At 37.7% G+C, this 24,513-nt stretch overlaps 1 protein-coding gene and 1 pseudogene across 6 annotated transcripts; both read left to right on the top strand.

Annotated features, from left to right (window-relative positions):
• The first annotated feature begins 5,789 nt into the window (after positions 1–5,789).
• Positions 5,790–8,687, top strand: LOC109010603 (annotated as a pseudogene).
• A 2,902-nt stretch (positions 8,688–11,589) lies between these two features.
• On the top strand, positions 11,590–23,847 carry LOC109010599 (zinc finger CCCH domain-containing protein 19-like). Of its 6 annotated transcripts, XM_035690258.1 has the most exons (12): positions 11,590–11,645; positions 11,919–13,368; positions 13,479–13,558; positions 15,488–15,675; positions 17,859–18,780; positions 18,878–19,005; positions 19,201–19,260; positions 19,340–19,390; positions 20,157–20,227; positions 21,241–21,395; positions 21,468–22,230; positions 22,270–23,847. In XM_035690258.1, the coding sequence occupies exons 2-12, from the start codon at positions 11,999–12,001 to the stop codon at positions 23,699–23,701; spliced, it is 5,220 nt and encodes a 1,739-aa protein (XP_035546151.1). In that variant the 5' UTR covers positions 11,590–11,645; positions 11,919–11,998; the 3' UTR covers positions 23,702–23,847. The 6 variants fall into 6 exon arrangements, with proteins under 6 accessions (XP_035546151.1, XP_035546150.1, XP_035546149.1 ...); XM_035690257.1 differs by having other exon boundaries at positions 21,241–21,371; positions 21,477–23,847; XM_035690256.1 differs by having other exon boundaries at positions 21,241–21,371; positions 21,468–23,847.
• The last annotated feature ends 666 nt before the right edge of the window (positions 23,848–24,513 follow it).

Genomic DNA, 24,513 nt, shown 5'->3' with positions numbered 1-24,513 from the left:
GGAGTATGATGAGCAGAACAAATTTGCCAGAATATCTATGGGGTGAAGCTTTGAAAACTACTATGTACATTTTAAACAGGGTTCCCAGTAAAGCTGTTTCAAAAACCCCTTTTGAATTGTAGACAGGCCGTAAGCCAAGTTTGGCTCATTTCAGAGTTTGGGGATGTCCAGCTGATGTTAGGATTTATAATCCTCTTGAAAAGAAACTAGACCCAAAATCTACTCCTGGTTATTTTATTGGGTACTCAGATAGATCAAAAAGATATAAGTTCTATTGTCCTAATCGTGGCACCAGAATTGTTGAGTCCATTACTGCAAAATTTTTGGAAAATGATGTTGGTGTCAGTAGGAGTTCTGTATTGAAGGAGTTATTTGATGATCCTAATCCAATTGTTATTCCAGTTCCTGTTGTACAGGAAAGAGCTGTTTCTCCGCAAATTGAGATTGTTAGTGAAGAACCTGAACAACAAGAAGAAATTCCAACAATGGTAGAGTCAGTTTCTGAGCCACAAGTCAGAAGATCTCAAAGAGAAAGAAGGTCAGCATTGCCTAATGATTATATTGTCTATTTGTTAGAAAGTGATTTTAATATTGGGCATGTAATTGATCATGTTACTTTTAAGCAAGCCTTGACATGTTCTGAGTCAGATAAGTGGTTAAGTGCTATGGAAGATGAAATGAATTCTATGGAAAAGAATAGAGTCTGGGAACTTGTTGAACTTCCTCCAGATGCTAAAGCTATTGACAACAAATGGATTTTCAAAAGTAAATTAGACTCGAAAGGGAATGTTGAACGAAAGAAGGCAAGATTGACTATAATGAAACATTTTCACCAGTTTCGTCTAGAGATTCTTTTAGAATTATCCCGGCACTCGTGGCACACTATGATTTGGAGCTTCATCAAATGGATGTAAAGACAGTATTTTTGAATGGAGATCTTTATGAAAAAGTTTATATGAGACAATCTGAAGGTTTTGTTGAGAAGGGAAAAGAAAACTTGGTTTGTAAGTTAAATAAATCCTTATATGGCCTGAAGCAAGTGTCTCGACAGTGGTATTTGAAATTTGATGAGGTTGTAACTTCGCTTGGTTTTGTTGAAAATACAGTGGACCAGTGTATATATCGCAAGACCAGTGGGAGAAACTTTATTTTTCTTATTCTGTACGTAGATGACATTTTGCTTGCCAGCAGTGACTTGGGACTACTTCATGAAACAAAGAAAATGTTATCTGCTAATTTTGAGATGAAAGATCTGGGAGAAGCTTCTTTTGTGCTTGGCATTGAAATATGTCGTGATAGAGCTCGTGGTTTGTTGGGGCTTTCTCAGAAAGCTTATATACGGCGTGTACTGCAAAGATTTGAAATGCATAACTGTGCACCTGGTGATGTACCAATCATAAAAGGAGATAAGTTCAACAAAACTCAATGTCCCAAGAATGAACTTGAAAGAGAATCTGTAAAGAACATACCATATGCTAGTGCTGTGGGGAGTTTGATGTATGCTCAAGTTTGCACTAGACCAGATATTGCCTATGCAGTTAGTGTTCTTAGCAGGTTTCAGTCGAATCCAGGACAAGAGCATTGGAAAGCAGCTAAGAAAGTTATGAGATACTTGAAGAAAACTGAAGGTTACATGCTCACATTCCAGCGTTCAAATCACCTTGAGGTGGTAGGCTACTCAGATTCTGATTTTGCTGGATGTCAAGATGATTTGAAATCGATCTTAGGTTATGTTTTTATGCTAGCTGGGGGTGCTATTTCTTGGAAGAGTGTTAAGCAAACTCTGGTGGCATCTTCTACTATGCAAGCTGAATTTGTGGCGTGTTATGGAGCTACTATCCAAGCTGTTTGGTTAAGGAACTTTATTTCTGAACTAAAAGTTGTTGATTCCATCTCGAGGCCAATTACTATTTATTGTGAAAATAATGCAGCGGTATTCTTTTCAAAGAATAATAAAAGTTCTAGTGGATTCAAGCACATTGACATCAAGTATTTGGTGGTCAGAGATAGAATTAAAGAAGGGCAGACAAAGATAGAGCATATTAATACAGAGGCGATGATTGCAGATCCTTTGACTAAGAGACTCGCTCCTAAAGTTTTTAAAACACATGTTACTAATATGGGTATTGTGGAAACTTTTGATGTTTTTGGTTAGTGGGAGTTACTTATGTAAAAAGAACTACGTTTTGGCTTGATCCCTTTACAGGGTACGTAGGTAACCCATTTGTTTTAGGGTGCAGCCCCTTTCCAATAATAATAAATCTCCCCTATTCATACACTAAGTTTTTTGTGCATGCATTTGGCTTATGTCTTTTATTATAATATCATTATGATCTCGAGATATATGGGCAAAAGACATAAGATGAGTCTCTTTTAGAGACATGGCTTCATTTTGAAGCATTATGAGGACTGATATGAATTATCACAGCTTTTGATCACATTGGTGCTAAGTTCATACTACATACTACCACATTGGTCGGATGATGGAGATCCATGTCGATAAGGATATTAGCATTTGTAGCTGTGGAGTGGTCTTACATCGTTTAAGTGGTGTAACGATTTCCATATTCGATGTTGATATTCTTGTTGGACCGGATCGTGTTTTCTAAGGTGCTATCATTTGAGCTATGTATTTGTGTGGCCACTTATGTAGTCTAACCCGAAAGTCATTTTTTTTTTAATTTTTTAAAACAAGTTTTATTTTATAGCAATCAATGTTTGCCCAAGTGGGAGAGTGTTAGAATATTTTTAAATATGGGCTTCATTTGATTGCACATTTTATAAAACGGGTTAGACATATATATATAGCTCACAATGCTATTTTGTTTTAACCCACTAAGTTGAGTGATCATTTGGGGTTTGTTGCACCTTAGTAATATAGGATTATATCCTATTTATATTGTGGTATAATTACGTATGTAGGCCTGGAAAACCAAGTGTCTTGATTATGAAATTTTTATAGACCCATATTAATTTGAGTCCTTAATGGGTGGACTCCATTAGTTTTCATTTATAAGAGGCTAGGTCCCTCCTCCTCTCCATATGTCAATTGGCTTGCCCCATTGATAGCTGATAATTTGTGAGGAGCAAGGAGGAGAAGATCTGTCTATATGCATTCTGCAAACATGGCTTCCGCAGGTATATTTTCACCATTTTCGTTTTCAGCATTGCTATCTTAGATTCTGATTTCTAGTATGTATTTTCATGTATTTTTACAGTACATACTTTGTGGAATTATGTAATTGTAGGTGATGTGTGGAGTCGAATCATTTAGAAAATGGAAAGTTGGGAGAGGAATTTTATAACTCTGCTAGAGCAAATGAATAGCAAAGTTGACCAACAACAATTTGATGAGATAACTATATTATGAGAAAAAAAATGGCTAAGGTGAAATTCTGTTATGTATGAAAAGTGTTTTCTTCATCCTACTGCATTAGTTACACAAGCAATGATGCATTTGCAGGAGTTTCAGAATGCCATAGTTGAGAAGGTGCAGCCTAATAGTATCACTTCATATAAGCAACAATGTTGGTTGCCACTAATATCTACATGGATAAAGGCAAGTTAGGATGTAGCTGTGGAAAAGAAGCACAAAAGGATGGGATTGGGGTGGTGATCAGAAATTCAGAAGGGGAAGTGTTGGCAACAATGAGAGCACTTGTTGAGTTTTCTACAGATTCCATTGCAGCAGAAGTAAGGGCAACACTAAATACTTATTTGCTTTGTAGGAATTTGGGACTGTATAATGTTATTTTGGGAGATGATGCAAAAATAGAGTTGATGTTGTGAATAAAGTGGAGGAAAATTTAACTATGGACATATGGTGAAGGACATTACGTTATTCACAAGAGGCCCAGCTGCTTGGAAGATACAATATGTCGAGGGATTTCAATCAAGTGGCAACTCATTTGAATACAGAAACCATCTCAACTCATCTCATCTCATCATTACAACTTTTTCAAATTTCTACACAGAATATAATAAACAATTCAACATTTTCAAATATCAAAATAACAATAATATTAAAAAAATAATATTCTAATAATATTTTATTCGCTCATCTAAAACTATTTCATTTCATCTTATCTCACTATTCAAACTATCATTAGCAAATGATGCTTTATTGAGTAATTTTGTAAGAGTTGATATAAAAGAGATACATAACTGTGTTAAAGTGGCTGTATTATCTTATATGAATACTTAGTAATGAATGTAAGTATGTGTTTTTTTTTACATTTCATACTTATTCGTGTAAGGAGAGTTATTATTTATTTTGAGGTGACATTTGAGGTTATGTTCCTATCATCTGATAAATTGTATTTCATGTAATTATAAAAGAATTAAAAAACAGAAAAAAAATAATTAAACTTTCTAAATTAAATAGAAAATAAAAAGAAATCCCATTAAATGACACTCACGAGCCAACTTCATTAGAATTAAAAAAAAAAAAAAAACCCAAGGCCCAGCTCCCAAACTGAAGCTCCGATATGTTCGCTCACAAGTTCACAAACCCTAATTTAGAGGCTAAAAGAGCCAATCCCTGGCCATACGAAACCAACCATTCACGGCAACGTCATGCCGACCATCTTGCTCTTATCCTGTCCTCGAAGACGGACATCTCATTTAGCTGAAGGTCTCTACTCTCTATTATCTCAGTGAGCTCTTTTCTTTACCAGGTATCAATTTTCATTTTGTTCCTTCAATGTTTTTTTCCTCATTTTGGTAAATTCTTGCATGTATTTTTTATTTTTCTTGCTTAGGTATATGATGTGTTTGAGATTGGATGTTGTTTGTTGTTGTTGTGGTTGATCTGTTGTGTGGTTGGAAATTGGGTTCTAGTGTTGTGTTCCTGTCTGATGGTAGTTGTGGGTCGTGGAATTTGGGAGTTCTTTATTTGTTTATGATTTCCAGTTCAAGTATTATTATCCTCGTTTCCCTTTGCTTTCAATGTATTATTTGAAATTATACTTTGTTATGGCTAATCTTGACCTCTAACTTTTTCCTCAATGGTCCAGTTTTTCAAAACCAAAACCATGGTGATGTATTTGTTTGAAAATGATCTCCCTTGTGTCAAATAATGAATTTGTCCCACCCTCTTAATCTTTTCTCCATTTTTCTCTTATCCATTGCTTGTACGATCTTCATCTGGTTTAGATGATTTCATAAGTATATAGATCTGAAAAGAATAAGCGGTGCTTTGAAAATAGGGAGCACACAATGGCAGAGCTTCAGAATTTTTTTGTACACACATTATTGCTTTGGTTTTCAATCATTATGCTTAAATATATCGACCCTAGAGAATGTATTTAGGTGTTCTTTTGTATATTTCATGTGTACATGGGCGATGCCTATTTCATTCGTATAAATAAAATTTACCTATTAAGTATAAAAAAAGAAGAAGAAGAAGAAGAAAGAAGCTGGATCTGAATCTAGTTGATCTATATTCCTAGTGTTGAATTAGGGTTGTTGACTGTTTGCAAGGGATGCTTAAATTTCCATTGAAGGGTGTGGTTGTGGAACTGAGTTATCAATGTCTGAGTGCTGCATACATTGATATAGCTGTTGGGGTTGTGATATGAGATGGTTGCTGGTTGAAAATTATATGTTTGCTGTTGGGGTTTGGTGTTATCTATTTTGAAGATGAAAGTAGGTGGTTTGTTTTGGGGACATGGAAATGATCTTGGATGTGTGGTTGTTATTTGGACAGGGGGAAGGCAACGGCTGTGTGGTGTTGTGCTAGTTGCGTTTTTTCATATCAGTGGTGGTTGTTGTTGAGGAGAATATTAAAAATGAATTCAGGCAGTGGGAGCAGGAGCAGGAGCAGGAGCCGAAGCCCATTGGATCATAAGATCTGTTCTGATCGCTATTCCTATCGCGATGCACCTTACAAAAGAGATCATTGTCGGGGTTTCAGGTTTTCTGATTATATATTATTTATTTATTTGCATAAGATGTGGACTAGGGTGGGAAAAGTAAACTCTTATGTTTCACTAGAGATAGTCTCTGGATGTAATCATCATCCTATTTGTGCTAAGGAAGACTGATTTTTGGATTTGCTTTGTTTTTAGCACTATTATTTGGAAATATTATAAGGTAATCTAAGCGGTAGAAAGCCTTCCTCCCCTTTCTCCCAAAAATTTGTGCTCTGTAAACAATGATTTTTAATGTATGATTATATGTCTTTGTCACTTTTTTCTTTACATATATTCAATGTTTGAGTGATGTAATTTTATTTTTTGAATGCAGTATTTTTGGACATTGTTATTTGATAATGTATTGGTTATTTTGACAATAACTTGTTTAGGATACTAACTTGTTATCTGGAATTTTTATGGTTTGTAGTTGATCAATTTCTTTATATAGGGAAAAGGATAGGGGTCACTTTTGACCTTTTAGAGGTTAAAACTTTTGGCACATTTAAAATTGATGTAAATTTTTGTCATCTATTGGCCCCTCTCTCTCTCCACCCCCACCACCATGGGCCCGAGGCAATTTTGTTCTTACTCTCACTAAGAACACACTAATAGATTAATATTCCGTGGGCTTCTTTTTTTCTGAAATCAGTATTTATTTATGATGTCATGCTTTGCTAAATTCTTTTTTTTTTTTCAAAAATGAAAGAAAGTGATAGAAATTTGATATTGGAAGTAGAATTTACCATCCATTATTTTCAGCATAATGTTTACTTTATTTGGTTTTGCTTCCAGCCGCGACAATCTTTGTAAGAATTGCAAACGTCCAAGTCATTTTGCTAGAGAATGCCCTAATGTGGCAATTTGTCATAATTGTGGCCTGTCTGAGTGAGAAAACTTTTTTTTACAGTGTTTTCTAATTAGAACACATGTTCATCGAAATTAAATTGCGTGTACATACTTAAAGGTGTTGCTCTTTTCATTGTCTCACTTAGTTTTTAAAGACTTCCCAAAGTGTATGTCATAGAATATAGATTAGCCAGTTTATGCTTTTAGTTCAAAAGTGCAAATCCTTATATCTGTAATTTTGACTTTTTCACCACATCTCACAATGTCACCTCCACCTACAATTTAACCACATTTCTGCAGTTGCTATTACAGCCTCCATAACTACCGTAAACCAAAATCTTACCTTATCATAACCACTACTAACGAGTAGTTATTCCATCCCATGCACTGTGTTGAGGTTCTAGTGCTACTTCTAAAATTACTCAATTTTTCATTATCTTTATCAACACATTATTTGCTCCATTCTCACCCTTAAACCAATGCCACTGTCACTGCATAACAGTGGCGTCAATCAATTTATGATGCAAACATAGAGTTGCCTTGATTGTGGTACCAGTAACAAATTTTTTTCACCACACCCATCAGAATGTTGTCTCTGCCACCTTATCTCTGCCTCCGTTCCACTTCATTTTCACATCTACCTCTCCCTCATCAACTTAATAAACAATGGAGACTTTTGGCTCGACACCCTCTCGTCAATTGCAGCCAACACTATCACTTCCCTTTTGTGTCTTATGTCTATTGTATCGTTAGTGTCTGAAAAGGAAGGGGGTGACCCTAGGCACTAACAAGGTTGTGGTGTGTAAGAAAAAAAGCTCAGTCATTAAGATTTTCCTAACTTTTCTAATTTGCTGCAGACCCAACCTACATATGATTATATTTACCTTAAGCTTAGACCAATCTCAGTGCAAAATAATGGGATCCTCAAAGGATGAAAACATAAATTTTTGCATGGTTTGGATGGTCCAGAAGTGGAGCTTTGACTTCTTAAGACTTTCATTTTTTCTAGCTAAACGAGAGCAGGACCTTATATGCCTCTTCCAATGGTGTTGATAGCATTTCTTATGTTTTTCATTTATTTTAATGGGACTTTCCATTCAATATTGGCATATGATTATGTTCAGGCAAATTGCTTCAGAATGCAGTACAAAGTCACTATGTTAGAACTGTCGAGAACCTGGCCACATGGCCAGCAATTGTCCAAATGAGGGCATCTGTCACACTTATGGTAAGGCAGGGCATTGTGCTAGAGGGTGCACGGCTCCCGCACTACCACCTGGGGACTTGAGGTTGTGCAACAACTGTTATAAGTAGGGCCACATTGCAGTTGACTGTACAAATGAGAATGCGTGTAACAATTGTAGGAAGATAGGTCACTTGGCATGGGATTGTCCAAACGAGCCAATCTGCAAACTTGTGTAATTTAGCTAGACATATGGCTAGACAGTGCCCAAAATCCAATGTTATCGGAGAGTGCAGTGGTGGTGTTTGTAACGGCGGTTACTGCGATGTTGTATGCAAGAACTGCCAGCAGCTAGGTCATATGAGCAGGGATTGCATGGGCCCCATGATGATCTGTCACAACTATGGTGGACGGGGGCATCTGGCATATGAGTGCCCTTCTGGCAGGTTTATGGATCGTTATCTGAGGAGGTTTTGATGGATGTTGATCATGCTCTAGGATTTTCTATATTTTTATGCTTTTACCTCAAGGACAAGTCGTCTAGTTTTGGAGAAATTGAAGGTTGAAATTTAATAGATTCCAAGAAGAGGATTTGGAACTCCTTTTGGTAGGGATAAATGCTTTATATTAATGTTGAGGATTTATTTTTCTTATTAGTAGGATCGTGCTTGATGACTTTGGAATGGATTTAACTGATAATAAAAATTGAATGCCAATTGTGTGACCAGATGATGTGATGATGTATTATGCCCTGGCTGAATTAATCGAACTCTATTTCTAATGTATTATCATTATGACTTGTATTTTCCATGATTTAAAAGCTTGCATAAATCATAGTTACAGACTCTACGGCAACCTCAACGACGGCGTCTTCATCCTTTTGGTAAAATTGTTTATGTGCATGTGGTGTTGGTGTTTTGATTGCATCTAAGAAAGAGTATAAATCAGAAATTACAGTTTGGCTTCTGTTTTTATTTTTTTAAGCCCACCATTCTTGCCGTCACCGACCCTCCTAGGTTAAGAACATGATACTATTTTTGGGTCAAATATCAAAACAGTCCATGATTTTAAACAATTCCCTATTTACTCATTGGGCTTTTAATTTTACTAATTTACTCTTTGAATATTACAATTTTATCAATTAGATCTCTCAATCAAATTTCTGTTGAATAATCTAATAGAATCCAACATGGCATGCCACTGTGTTTGAATGCTTGAATTTTTTTTATTGGCACCGGGTGTTTGAAAACAGAATCCTAACTAATTCTGGAGGTGCGCAGGCTCTCGACAATGAATTTTTCTCAAGTACAACTCAAATAATTCAATGGAGAAATCTCTCAGTTTGATAGTCTATAAAGATTGTTGACACCCAAGAAGATTCAAACCGTAAGTTTTTTAGGAGACATACTATCAAAACCAAGACATTTATCACTTGAGCTAACTTTTAAGAATTTATGTTGAATGCTAAGTGACTACAAATAATAAAATAGTTTAAAACATTGAAATTACATAAAAATCTAAATTCATTTAAAAAAAAAAAATTATACTAAGAACTGGGGGCAACGAACTCACGTTGCCCTCATATTTGTTTTCAAATTATTTTGTGTTTTTCAAATTGTTAATTTTCAAAACTATATATTTTGTTAGATTTCTTTTCTTAGTTTTTTGTATTTATTTTTTAATTTTTTCTCTTTTTTTTTTTTAATTTTATGTTTTAGAAAAACTTAAGCATTTTTTTAATATTTTTTGAAAATGTGGAATGCCACGTTGTATTTTTGCTAAATTTATTAATGAAAATCTGACGGATGTTTTAACTTGGAAAAGTAGTCAAATCCAAGAATCAACTTAATGAAATTGAAAATCCAAGAAATGAAAATATAAATGCGTAAAATCCTATGACTGTGTTTGGTAAGTGAAGTATATTATTCAATATTATTCATAAATAGTTCACTACTATTTACAAATTATTCACTATTTTTTCATTACTATTTATTACTATTGACAGATCATTTGATCAAACACTTTCAACACTCCTAAATAGGGATTATTGCAGTGATCTCGATTTTGATAATGCTTTGGAATCAATAAGATGGTTCTCTCTAATAAGAAAAGAAAGCTGGTTTTCTTAAGAAAAATAAAATGTTTTTGCAAAAGGCCTTAGTTATACCATATCGGTTATTTTTTCCTGGTCACACAGAAAAGAGAGGTTTTCAACCTGAGAGTACCCCTTGTAAGCTATCCAGTATAATTGACAAAGAAATTAAAAGAGCTATGGTTGTTACATGGTCTACAACTTCTTTCACATTGCTGAAAGTGTAACAAAAAACATGTCAGTTGGCAATAACGGTTGTGCTTACTATACTTGTCTTTATGATTGCAAGAAACAACACAACAAAGAGAGCAACACGAGCAACTTATGGGGTTCCCTGCTCCTAGTTAATTTGAAACTCTGGTGCTAAACCAAAAACAAGAAAAATTATTATTTGTGCAATTTAAACTACAATAGACACCTATAACATGCACTAATAAATAGCTTATGTGTGATTGATCAAACCTTGCCGCAGCACCAAGTCCATATGGTATTGCATACAAGATTGAGATGGTTGTGAGGCTATCCAAAGAGAAGTTGACAATAAGATTTCCAAGCATTGAAGCGAGGGGTTTATGAGGAACATGTATTAGTTGTGCATAAAGATTAGAAATTCTACAAAAATCAAAAGTGCTTTTGATATGCAATACTCCATGAAAACTCACCATATCGAAAGCACAAAAGTTTCAAGTTGTGGATTTGGTAGAAGTCCAGAAAGTAATATAAGAAGCTCAAAAGACCACCACTCAAGGCTGCAATTATCAAAATGAATATATATATATCAAACAAGAATAGTACATTTGAACAACACATACAAGCTATTCTTTCAACATCACATGCAAGTGGCGACGGGAGGGATGGAGGTTTCATGGTTTCAAATGAAGAGAGGGTTCGGTTTTAGGGTTTCAAATTACAAGGTAGGGAGAGATGGAGGCGAGCAACAACAAGATCTATGGGGCGAAATAGGTTGAGGGAGAAAGAGAGGAACCCAAGCCACGACGGAGGGATGGAGGTGAGCAACGGTATTGCTTTAGGACTCGGGGTGGTAGATTGCGCTGAGGGACAACGAGGATTCAACAAGAAGCTTAGGGTTTCAAAACTGAGAAATGAGAGATGAGTTCGGCTTACCGAATGAGAGCTAAGGGACGACGAGAGGATTTAGGGTGGTAGGTTGTGCTGAGGGACGGCGAGCGGATTTGGCCTCTTGCAAGAGGCTACGGTTTCAAATGGAGAAATCAATCGAAATAAGAGATGAGAGTTCGGTAGAGGAGATCTCAACTAGCAAGAAAAACTTTTTTTTCCACATGGAGGTAGCCACATCACTCGATAGAGGTATTCTATAGAATAATTATGTGGAAGTAGCATTTTTCTTTTCATTAAAAGAAATGACATTTGTAGTCCAAAAATATGTAAGCGTTGCATATTTAAAAAAATAAAAAAAATAAGAGATCTTTATAAAAAAATTAATTTTTTAATAATAAATTACATTCTTTAAAAAAAAAAAAACGTAATATTTATACTATAATTATACCTATCATTACAATTATTATCCCCAGCTCTCGCAGCAGCAGCAGCAGCAGCGCCCAGGACCGCTACATACCACTAGCATCAGGTTCGTTCCCATCTCATTTTTCTCTAAGTTAATATCTAGGGTTAGGGCTAATTTGTTGTTTTCTTTTCTTTTCTTTTTTAAAGATTTTTATTTATGTATTCGCATTTGTATGGTATTTTTCAATAATTGGTTTGCTCGGTTTTGATTTTCCCACCAAGACCTAATGATGTTGCATTCCCGTTTGACTCGAATCTGGGTTTGTGTTATTTTATTCTATTTTTTTAATCTGGAGGTACCAATTTTTGTGAGGGCGCTGATTTGAAAGAAAAACAGGGGTTTTGATGCTCTTGGGAAAAGAATAAAAGTGCAGAACGAATAAAAAGATATGCTTGCTAGTTGGAGTTGAGCAGGAGATGGGTGGCATGACGCAGGAGACGGCCGGTGCCGTGCAGGAGACTGAAGTGGCCGACGAGGCAGGTTCTTTTGGAGATTTGGCTGATGTAACTGAGCAGACGGGGTCGGCTGATGTTTCTGATGCAGCCAATGATGTGCCTTACGTGGTGGTGGAAAAGGGTGAGTCTCACTTGGCAGTCGTGATGGAGGTTGCAGAGAAGGATGATGCAGCTGAGTTGGCGGAGGATAAGGATGTGGCTGACTTGGTTGAAATGAAAGAGGTCATAGAGAAAGAGGATGTGCCATATTTGGCAGAAACTTCAGAGACTGCAGTGAAAGAGGATGTGGCTGCTTTGGTGGAAACCACGGAAATGACGGGGGCCACGGAGGATGACTTGTCTGATTTGGCGGGAATGACAGAGGCTGCAAAGAAAGAGGAAGTGACTGACTTGGTGGAAACACATAAGGTTGTAGAGGAGGATGGTGTGGCTCACTTGGCAGCAATGCCGGAGGTTGCTGAGAAGGAGGACGTGGCTGACTTGGTGGAGATGACAAAGATTGCAGAGGAGGATGGGGCTGGCTTGGCAGAGATGGCAGAGGTTGCAGAGGAGGATGGGGCTGACATGGTGGAGATGAGGGAGGCTGCAGAGACAAGGGGTGGGACTGACTTGGAAGAAGTGACGGGGGAGACGAATTTGGATGGTCAAGTAGCAGAGAATGTGGATTTGTCAGGCCCAGCAGCTGTGGAAATGGATCTAACTGGCCCATTGGTTGAGGAGACGAAATTGGCAGAGGTTGCTGAGGAGGATGGACCTAGGGAGGCTGCAAAGATTGTGGGTGGGGCTGACTTGGCAGAAGCAATGGAAGAGACAAATTTGGATGGTCGAGTAGCAGAGAATGTGGATTTGTCAGGCCCGTTAATTGGGGAAACAGATTTTATGGGCCCGTTGGTTGAGGAGACAGATTTGAGAGGTCCAATGGCTGAGGTGGCGGATTTGGCAGTTCTAGTGGATGATGAGATGGCTATAGCAGGCACAGTTGTGGATATGGATTTTGGTGTCCATGTAGATGGGATGAAAGAAGCAGTAGACGAAGCAAATGTGACTGAAGTGGAAGATGAGATTGTGGAGGCAGGGGAGGACTTGTCAGAGAAGGCTATGGAAGCAGTAGAGGTGGCAGAAAGGGCAGAGGAGACCTCAGAGGCTGGGGAGGAAATGGATGTAATGGAGGAGATAGAGATGGTGGAAGCAAGTGGGGTTAGTAGTGGAGGGAAGAGAAAGCGTGGCAAGAATTCTCGGGCCATGGCGAGAGTCCCAGCAAGGAAGAAGATGGAAGAGGATGTTTGTTTCATTTGCTTTGATGGGGGCGATCTGGTGCTTTGTGATCGCAGGTCTGATTACCACTGGCATTTTTCTTTGTGATATTTTTCATACCAGTATTTTGCTTCCTCACCAAGGTTTGTAACTAATTCAGTGAAATTGGTATTTTGGGAATTATCAGGGGATGCCCTAAGGCGTACCATCCTTCTTGTGTTAATCGTGATGAGGCATTCTTTCAGACTAAGGGTCGATGGAATTGTGGTATGTTGCTGTTTTGGCCTTTGATTCTCTTTTTTTACTTTGAATTTGTGTTGTTAAGGTTTTGGTAAGTGATGGTGTACATCCGAAGTGACCTCTAAAGCACTGAACTCTAGACTCAGATGAACCTTAGCTGTAACTCTAGAACCTTGATGGTAATAATTGCATTGTTTGTTCTTCTACTATAGGCATTATTATCTGTACTTGCAGTTTAGTTTTTGCACTTTATATGATCTTTATGTTCTTTTTGCCAATCATCATATTATTGAGAACATTAGAAACTACCCATCTTTAGTACTCATCTGGGTTCGAATGCATGCTATTCTTTGCAAAAGGCTGATGTACACAACAGCCAGTGGTGGACTGGTGTGATGGACTCATTGGACAAGAAGTTCCGTCGATAATCCTCGACCAACACACTGTTTTATGTTTTGCAAAGCTCGTCATGTTGGTTATTTTCGCATGAAGTATAGGCTCTGTTGGCTTAAGAAAAATTTTCAAAATTTTTTCAGCTTCTATCCAAACATCTTTCAATCTAGAAAAAATAAAAAATTCTACTTCAACATTTCATCCAATCATCTGGCTAGATTTTAGCGAAAACGCCGAAAAGTAAAAAACACAAACCAAAGCAATTTTACAAAAAAAAAAAAAATTGTTCAAATTTTCTTATCTACTTCACAAAATTCAATTAACAATACAGCTAAAAAGAACACTAAAGAATTCGCTTTAACATTCTCAAAACTTCTCTTAACCAAACATACCCAATGACCCATAGTTGTTTCTGGTGACAACTAGGGTCTTTGAATACCTGAACCGTAATGAACTAAGGTTACTACTTACAGATGTTGTCACTTATGCTGTTCAGCTAATTACAGGATTGAGGTGGTAATGGGGAACATCACTGGCAGCCCCTTTTGAAGACTTGTAGGCAGTGAGGAAAACCTGGTTCAAATGCTCAAGCTTTAGTTTGGGATATTTCATATGATGGAGAGCTCTCTTGGGACCTTGCCGAGCTAATCTAAGTTGAATCGTGTCTTAATTTGTTGTTTATCTAGGTTAGGTTGCTTCTCATTCAGTTTCAATTCATTTTGACTGAAGTAGGGGTAACTGAGTAATTTTATACTTGCGGGATTGGGATGTATGGTGTTTATCTTTTTTTGGACATACAGGTTTGAGTTTCAACATATGAGACTTTGAAAACTTTAGAAGCCCTTATTAATAAGCCTTGTATTCTCACATACAAATCAAACCTTTGCTGTCATTTCACCAAGTCAGGCAATCGCTACCATGCCAGTAATTCTTTTTTTTTTATTATAAGTAATAAGAAACTTTATTCCCAAGAATAGGCAAAGTCCAAGTACACAGGACGTATACAATACCATGCCAGTAATTCTTGTGGTTACATTTCTTTATCCATTGGCTAACCCTAGATTCATAGCATCATGTGTAAATGTTGATCTATATATTTTCAATAGATTCATGTTGCTGTGGTTAAGAAAATGATTCCTCATTGTGTTTTGTGGTGCCTTTTGATGGAGAGGAATGGTAGGTATTTTGAAGACCGGGAGCGTTCCTTGATGAGCTGAAAAGATTCTTCTACAACACTCTTTTTTCTTGGGCTTCGGTCATTGATTGTAATGGGGATAGTTTTCACAATTTGCTTGTATCCATTTCTAGTTCCTAGATGATGCTAGGTGTAATCCATGTATACTTACTGTATACTTGGGCTATGCATCTTTCCAATAAATAAAACTCTATTCTTACATATAAAAAAAAATGAGGCTGTCATATGACCTTTAGTTTTCATGATCTGTTTTTGTTAAGTTACTGTCTTTTTTTTATATGTTAGTTTTGTTAAGTTTCAATTACCTACTGAAATTCCCAAATTTTAACCTGATCTAATTGAAGCATTATTATGTTAATGGATTTTAGGTTGGCACCTGTGTAGCAACTGTGAGAAGAATGCCTACTATATGTGTTATACTTGTACATTTTCCTTGTGCAAGGCATGCATCAATGATGCAGTTATCTTATGTGTGAGAAGAAACAAGGGCTTCTGTGCAACATGCATGAAAACGGTCATGTTAATCGAACACAATCTGCAAGGAAACAAGGATATGGTATGTGTTTTATGCCTTTTTTTCTCTGCTATTTTTTTTTCTGTCTGTTTTTCGTATTTTATTTATTTTTGTTATGTTTTCCTTTTCTGTTCTTTGCATGTGCTTTTCCTTGGACGGGTCATTCTCCTTGTTTTTTTTGATAAATAAAAAGATATATTACTCAAAGAATAGGCCTAGCCCAGTATTTACAATAGCGGACCCTGATTAAGAGGGCGCAAAAGAGACAAGAAAATCATGAAGGGCCATGCCATTAAAATCAACTGCAATAGCCCAAGTACAAAGAGTGCTATAAAATGATGCTAACAGTTCCTCTAGCGATCTCTCATTGTCTTCAAACGTCCGCGCATTTCGTTCCTGCCATAGACACCACATGATACACATTGGGATCATCTTCCAAACCCTTTTAATCTGATGTATACCTCCAATGTTTGGCCAACTAGCCAGCACTGCCACCACTTTCTCTGGCATGACCCACGCCAAGTCTACCCTACTAAGTACCTCATACCATAAAGCCCTTGCAATCACACAATGCAACAGAAGATGGTCTACTGACTCACCCCCACCCCTGCACATACAACACCAATCTACTAAAATAACCCTCCACTTCCTCAAATTATCAGTCGTGAGTATTTTACCCAGCGATGCTGTCCACACGAAGAAAAGAGCTTTAGGGGGCGCCTTATTCCTCCAAAGCCTTCTCCACAGAAATTGAGGAAGCGGAGGGTTGTTAGTGATGTGAATGATGAACAATGTAGATATGAATGATGAACAATGTAGTGATGTGAATGTGAATGATGAACAAGCCTTAGGGGGCGCCTTGTTAGTGATGTGAATGATGAACAATGTAGATGCAGTTTAAATTATATGTGACATGGTTGGGTTTGAAGTGTATTAAAAGGCCTCAGAATTTATACATATTTATAGTTCAATTGTTGGGCATTATTTATTATTCCATTTTCTCTTTATTAATTGAGACTTTACTTTTCCACCAACTTTCTTCTATTCAATAAAATCTTATTTTATCTATAAAAAAATGAGAACTTGCTTGTCCTTGGATGGATCGTTCTTTGCTGTTGCATTTTGTTACTATTTGTGCATTCACCTCGGGTATTGCTGCTCTAGCTGCACTAAATGTGTAATACTTTTTTGAGCAGTGCATAATTCGACTCTTAACTCTGTAATACTCAGGTTGTTCTACCTTTTATATGAAAGCTCAGACCAGTTCTCTTTCTAGAATTTATGACTTTTTGTTCTTCAACTTCTCCCTGAGTGGGTTCTTTCTTTTGTATGTTTCTTGTATACTTGGTTTGTGCTACTTTGTACTTTCAAAATTGACTTATAGAAAGAAGGGTTCATTTTTTTGAGTCTCCAATGCTCAAACATCAGTAAAGACTACTACTTATTGTATGAAAAATTACACCTAACATCTTTAAAGTACTAGGGGTTTTACACTTTGCACCCTAAACTACCAAACAGACGCATTGCGCTTTGAAACTACTAAAAACTGACACTTTGCAACTTCTATTAAGATCTTAATTTTTTCTTTTCTTCATCACGAACTAGGGTGAAAAGGGTCAGCTTTTGGTAGTATGAAGTTGCAATGTATTGGCTTTGATAGTGTGGGGTGCAAAGTGCGGAACCCTTGGTAGTTTGAGGGTACAAAGTGTATTTATCCCTTACTGACATGTATAAGTCTATGTTTGACATCAAATAAGCATGGCGATCATTTTACTGTTTTTTAAGGATTTGTTTCATGAGATTCTCCTCATTTCCCCCACTTAATTTTTTTTTTGATAGGTAAACGATTATATTATATTAATGAGAATAGGCTTAGCCCAGGTACACAGGGGGTATACAAGAGTTAAACCTATCTAAGAAGAAGGGAGGGATCCCCCACTTAATTACAATCATTTTTGTGAAACATACGGTTAAATGTAGTCTTACCCCCTCCCACCGGCCTGCTCTTTATATCTGCATAGTGTGTGCTTTTGTTCCTTTTGCTTTTATTCCACTATTTATTGGCTGTTAGTTTTGTGATTCTTTTTACTCACTTTTCTATGCTTATACATTTAGGTGTTTTCTTTTGTGCACGTCCTGTGCACATGGGCTACGCCTATTTCATTCATTTGAAATAAAATTGTCTTTCTTACTTATCAAAAAAAGACTTTTCTATGCTTATGCAGGGTCAAGTAGATTTTGATGACAAAAGTAGTTGGGAGTATCTTTTCAAGGATTACTGGATAGATTTGAAAGAGAGGCTGTCTCTGACTTTAGAAGAACTCAATCAAGCTAAAAATCCATCAAAAGAATCTGATTTATTTGCTGCTAGACAGGAATCTCCTGATGAACTTTATGACGCTAATAATGATGAGGGGTCAGATTCAGACAGTTCTCCTGGTAATACAGAAAAAAGTAGCACTAAAAGGAGGGCCAAGAAACGGCTGAAGCCCCGATCCAAGGAAACTGATTCACCAGCCCTTGCTAGAGCAACTGGTGCCGAAGGTCCTTCGACGGATGAAAATGCTGAATGGGGATCAAAAGAACTCTTGGAGTTTGTTATGCACATGAAAAAAGGTGACAGATCTGTTTTGTCTCAGTTTGATGTGCAGGCTCTCTTGCTAGAGTACATAAAGAGAAACAAACTCCGAGATCCCCGGCGCAAAAGTCAAATCATTTGTGATTCAAGGCTTCAGAGTCTGTTTGGGAAACCACGTGTGGGGCATTTTGAAATGTTAAAGCTTCTTGAATCCCACTTTCTTATAAAAGAGGATTCTCAGGCCGATGAGCTTCAAGGAAGTGTTGTTGATACTGAAGGTAGTCAGGTGGAGAATGTTGGGATCTCTGATGCCCTTGTAAAGACCGGTAGAGATAAGAAACGTAAAACTCGTAAGAAGGGTGATGAGAGGGGACCCCAATCAAATCTTGACGACTATGCGGCCATTGATATTCACAACATTAATTTAATTTACTTGAGACGTAATTTAGTGGAAGAACTAATTGAAGATACAGAAATGTTACATGACAAAGTTGTTGGTTCTTTTGTGAGAATAAGGATTTCTGGTAGTGGTCAAAAGCAAGATTTGTATAGGCTGGTCCAAGTTGTAGGTAATTATTTCGTTAAATTTTCTTGCACCTCATTGATCCGAGTGTATGGGGAATAAGTCTCGCAAGATCATAAAGTTTCTTAATGGTTTTGTGACAGGTACATGCAAAGCTGCTGAGCCCTATAAAGTTGGTAAAAAGATGACAGATATCTTGCTAGAAATATTAAATTTAAACAAGATAGAGATTGTATCAATTGATATAATCTCAAATCAAGAGTTCACCGAGGTGATTCAAGTCATTAAACATAGAACATTTCGTACTTGTTATTTGCTAATGCAATTATTGTTATTGTCATAGTTGTCAATTATGTCCAAATTTGTAGCACTTACACGTTGGTTGAAGATTTATGCACACTTGTTTTATGTTGGCTTTTAGTTTTTATATATAAAGGATCTATTCATTTCTTCTTTTCATCTCTAGGATGAATGCAAGCGTCTGCGCCAAAGCATAAAGTGTGGACTTATCAACCGGCTGACTGTGGTGATTATAATGCCCTATCCCCAATTTTATGTTTTATCATCTAAACTATCGATTTGCTGACAAAAATGGTTGTTCATAGGGAGATATTCAGGAGAAAGCAATGGCACTTCAAGAGGTCAGGGTCAAAGATGTAAGATTCTTGTCAATTGTCATTGCCGTTCATTTTTTCTGCTTGTATGTCTATGCTCAATATTATAGAACTATTAGTAGATTTTCCATAAATGTTTGTTGTATTGCAAGAAACATTTTAGAAAAACATTAACTGGTAATACGTTTTTGAGAGGGTAGATTCAAAAAGTCTCATCCTGCAAACCTTGCTATGAGAGCTGATGATATCATTAGGTCCTAAGATCATTGGCGGAACTTGTCTATCCAACAGTACTCATGTATGGATCAAAGTAACCTATCCGAGATGATACAACAGGTAGGAGGTGTAACCTTGGTTGCAGATATTTTTCAAATAGGCAAAGGTTGTGGCTGGGTGGAGTCTTCTGTCCCAAACCTTCCTCATCACCATCCTAGGTTTGCATTTGCGAATGGAGAATTAAGGCCTAGTGATGTTCCTTTGTGAAACTCTATTATGTTTGATATTATAAAACAGAAAAAAGTTCTGCAAAGACCTCCTGACGTCTTCCCATTTAAGTTCCTAATTAATCCTACATGATTTTTCCTTCAGTAACTTTACCTCTTGAGAGGTAATTATACTCAAAACTCTATTCACACTCAAAACTCTATTCATTGTTTGAGTTGCTTCTTGTAGGAGTTTAAGAGATTGCTACATCCCCACGTTTATATTTCTTCATATTTGATGTTGTTTTATTGCATGGATAGTAGATAGCATCTGATATATTCTCTCTCTCTCTTTCTGATGTGTTATGTTCTCTGTCCTAATCCAGTGGCTGGAAACAGAGATAGTGCGCCTCAGTCATCTTCGTGATCGAGCTAGTGAAAAAGGGCGTAGGAAGGAATATCCTTTACTCTTCAAGACCTTTTTGTTTTCTTTCTGTCTTTGGTTATGTAGTTGGGTTGCTTTTATTAGGTTTTTTCAGTTTCCAACATGCAGGAAAGTGTGGCTTGAGGGCTATAGTTATTGTTGCCTTTTGTTTCTATTTCCTTTATTTTTTTGACTGGTAAACAAGAAACTTATTGAGGAGAATGATGGGCATTGCCCATGTACACAGATCATATACAAGAGGGACACCTAGGCACGATTAACTATTTCATTTTTTTTTTTTTTTTAAAAGTCCTGTGGGTTTAGTTTTTATATTTTTTGGTTTTTTTCAAAGCAATAAAATTTCATGCTACTGATCCAAAGAAAAGTTGTAGAGGGAGGACGATTTAGATATTCAGAGTGTTATTTTAAAAGAATGCTGATGAGCTGAATATCTCGGCTGGCTCCATGGCTTCTCTCCTCTTTGATTGCATAAGTAAAGTCACTATTGTTGTTTTGTTGCTCTGTTACATTCTTCGTAATTTTTTATACATTAGGTTTTGGTAGATGAACAGATGCATGGTGTGGACCATTGTGATGGTCTTATATGTCATTTCACCATTTCATTTTCCTCTTACCGTGTGTGTAACTTTCATTTTTTTTTAAATAGCTTTTTTCATATCGTTCCAGTTATTCCCTTTAGTTTCATTCTGTTGCTACCTACAAAAAATGTTCCATTCTGTTGCTTTTCCACTATTATAAAGCGGAATTTTATTTGTTCACTGGCTTGAATGAAGGCAAATCTTGAGTTGCAATTTTGATAATCATTTATATAGTCAGTAAATTCAATCAGTAGCGCATAAGGAACTTGGTCAGAGGTTAGTGGGAAGGCTTACGATGAATTGTTAGCATTTGAGTCTGACCCATTTTTAAGTAATTTGTTTTGGCAGAGTGGTTGCTCATGAAAAAGTGGTTTGTAATAAATCTACAGCATTTTCGTTGTGTTGTATCACAGAGTAGTCTACAAATAATCCTTGACTTCCTTTCACGCTCAGAGAATGTGTAGAGAAATTGCAACTCCTCAAGACACCTGAGGAGCGCCAGCGTAGACTGGATGAATTTCCAGAAATACATGTTGACCCAAACATGGATCCAAGTTATGAATCGGAAGAAGATGAAGGTGAAAGATACGATAAGAGACAAGGTCTATTTCAGCTCGAAGTTTGTCTTTTTGTTTCATTTTTATTTATCAATTACTGAGTGACTTTGTTTCTAGTGCATGCAGAAACTTACATAAGACCAAGAGGTACTGGCTTTGGCCGGAGGGCAAGTGAATCAGTTTCTCCGCAAACAGGAAGTCCCGCTTTTAGTGATTCCTGGGGTGGGACTAGGAACTATTCTGACACGAGTAGAGAATTAAGCAGGAATATGTCAAGTAAAGGGTTTCCTTATAAAGGAGATGATACTACTGGTGCTGGCGACATAGTGAATGAACGGAATCAAGGAAGAGACAGAGACACACAGCAAGCAAGCAGTTGGGAGAAGCAAAGAGGTGCTGAAACTTCAGGAATTGGTGCTTTTACAATCCAATCGGTGGCAAAGTCTGAAACAAATCCTGCTGTCTCAGAAATTTCAGCAGTATCTCACTCTACCGTGGTGGCTCAACCTGCTGCCACAATCAATGAAGCAGAAAAAATGTGGCATTATCAGGATCCATCTGGAAAGGTCCAGGGACCATTTTCCATGGTTCAGTTGCGTAAATGGAACAACACTGGATATTTTCCTGCTAATCTGAATATTTGGAGAGCCAGTGAAAAGCAGAATGATTCTCTACTTTTGACTGATGCATTGGCTGGAAAGTTTCAGAAAGACCTCCTGTTAGGGGATAACAGTTTTCCAAAGGCTCAAATGGTGCAAAATTTGCATATGTCATCCTCATATTCTGGGATACCTCATGGAGCACCCTTACAGCAAGGCATGGAAGGTCAAGTTGGTGACAGATCAAACTTTGATGAGAATCGTGGAGCTCTGAATTCACATACAAACTTTGATGAGAATCGTGGAGCTCTGAATTCCCGTACTAGTGCAGGTTCTTCAGGCCAATCTATAGGAGGAAGTTGGAGGACTCAAAATGAAATCAGTCCTGCAGGCAAGCATGCAATGTCTGTTCAGGTCCCTAATATTTCTTCTGATGGGTGGGTTCCCAACTCCCAAAAGGATTCATCAAACCTTCCTTCACCTACTCCACTCCAAACTACCACAGAGATGACAAAGGGGCATCCTTTTGAAAGTAAGCGGATGCAAAATTATGTTCAGACAGCTGGTTCCATTAGGGATGCCAATTCTTTCTCAGGTGGTAATGGGATGCAATCTCCTGCTGCAGTTATCCTGGAGAGGGCTGTTCAAGGTGCAGAAAATACTGGTGCAAGTTCAAATCCTGCGGTGGTCCCTGTACCCAAGCCAGATAATAGTATGCTACTAGGCTCTTTAAATGCCCTTTTAATGCATGCTCAATCAACGGTGCCACAATCTGTTTTGGCTGATGCTTCAATGAGTCCCAACGTAAATATGAAGAATACTGGCACTAATTTCCAAAATTTGAATCAGTCTGTGGCTAATCCTGAATTTCAAGGATGGGGGTCTAGTTTAGTTCCGAAACCTGATATGACTTCTTCAAGCCCATTACCTGGGAGTGAATCCCAAGCCTGGGGAAGCGCTCCATCCCAGAAGGTGGAACCAATTAATCCTGCTACTCAGCCTGTGCAACCACTTGCCCAAGGAAACTGGGGCGATGCTCCATCTGTCCATAATTCTGCTTCATCATTCAGTACAGGAAATCCATTGGGGACTTACCCCACTGCAGGCTATTCGGGCCTGCCTCCAGCTAATCCTTGGAGACATCCGGTTCCAGGCAATCGATCAGACATTCAGCCTCCGGCTCCAGCCACCCTAACTTGGGGCGTAGGTGTTGGAGAGAACCAAACTTCCGGGACAAGACCAGGGCCAGAGAATCAAAATACTGGTTGGGGTCCAGTGCCAGGAAATCACAACATGGGCTGGGGAGGACCTGTTCCAGCAAATGCGAACCTAAATTGGGGTGCTTCCGGTCAGGGACCAGCACCTGGAAACGGAACTGCAGGATGGGTTGCACCTGGAACTGCGGTTCCCGGTTGGGTATCTGCCAGTCAAGGGCTACCAATGGGAAACGGAAATCCTGGTTGGGTTGCTTCTGGTCAAGGGCCAGTACCTACTGGAAATGCAAATCCTGGGTGGGCTGCATCCACGGGGAATCCGGGCAACAATGGAGACATGCTAGCAAACCAAAATGTTAGAGGTTCTCATGGTGGTGGAGACTCTGGTTATGGTGGTGGCAAGTCTTGGAACAGACAATCCTCATTTGGTGGAGGGGGAGGGGGTTCTAGGCCTCCTTTCAAGGGGCAAAGAGTGTGCAAGTTCCATGAGAGTGGGCATTGCAAGAAAGGAGCTTCTTGCGATTATCTGCACACTTGAGTCTCAGGATTTTGTATGAGTAGAGCAGTTAATTACTGTACAGTAATTTTTCATAAAAAAAAGGTTTTTGACTCTGTATAAGCTTTTTGTTTCGATTTATATTATATAGAATTAGTGCATTTTAGAATGTCACCGGATTCTGCTTCCTTCGTTTTCGTTATACATTCTTTCCTTGGATTCAGTTTGTGAGGTGCTCCTATTTCAGATTCCACTCCTACTAAAATACTAGCTAGGGACTGGATGGTGGTTTAAGATGTCTTTTCCGATAATGGATGATAATATGGACACGAGTAACGCTAATTTTATCGTGTGTAAGTCTTGCCTATTTCCTTAAAAAAAAAATTAGGATCTAGTATTAAAAATTTGCGAGGGATCTACTAGAGCCTCTATAACTACATAGTGAGATGAGTTGATATGATTTATAAATAGTAATGAGATTATTAGTTAAAATTAGATGAAACGAAATGTTGTATGCCGGACAATTGTAATTAAAAAGTTGCTGCATTACTCATTGTAATAAATATATGAAGATGTGTTATAGATGAATGTATCTACACATAACAAAGCGTTCTAAATTTTTAAGATTTCAAATTGTTAATATCTACAGTACTACCTTTCAAATTATATATAAATGGTCAAAGGCCTTAAAGTTGACCGGGAAAATCCTAGCCTTCGTATTCGTTAATAACTGCTGATGAAGGCACGTTACCGTACGTTTCTTTTATCCCATATTAACTAGACGTTACATTATCACGAGTGCTGGCTGTGTGCTTAACGGCCTCCTTCACTCTCTCCATTCATTGTCTAGGCCA

The sequence above is a fragment of the Juglans regia genome, chromosome 5, assembly GCF_001411555.2.
Source record: "Juglans regia cultivar Chandler chromosome 5, Walnut 2.0, whole genome shotgun sequence".
Lineage (NCBI taxonomy): Eukaryota > Viridiplantae > Streptophyta > Magnoliopsida > Fagales > Juglandaceae > Juglans > Juglans regia.
Note: the sequence above shows the minus strand (reverse complement) of the source record. Positions and strands in the feature narration are given on the sequence as shown.

Excerpts from the sequence above, each read along its gene's own strand:
- LOC109010599 (XM_035690253.1), top strand. The coding sequence starts at position 11,999 with ATGGGTGGCATGACGCAGGAGACGGCCGGTGCCGTGCAGGAGACTGAA. Across the intron at positions 18,781-18,877 it reads TAGGCTGGTCCAAGTTGTAG|GTACATGCAAAGCTGCTGAG; the intron begins GTAATTATTTCG and ends GTTTTGTGACAG. Across the intron at positions 19,261-19,339 it reads TTATCAACCGGCTGACTGTG|GGAGATATTCAGGAGAAAGC; the intron begins GTGATTATAATG and ends GGTTGTTCATAG.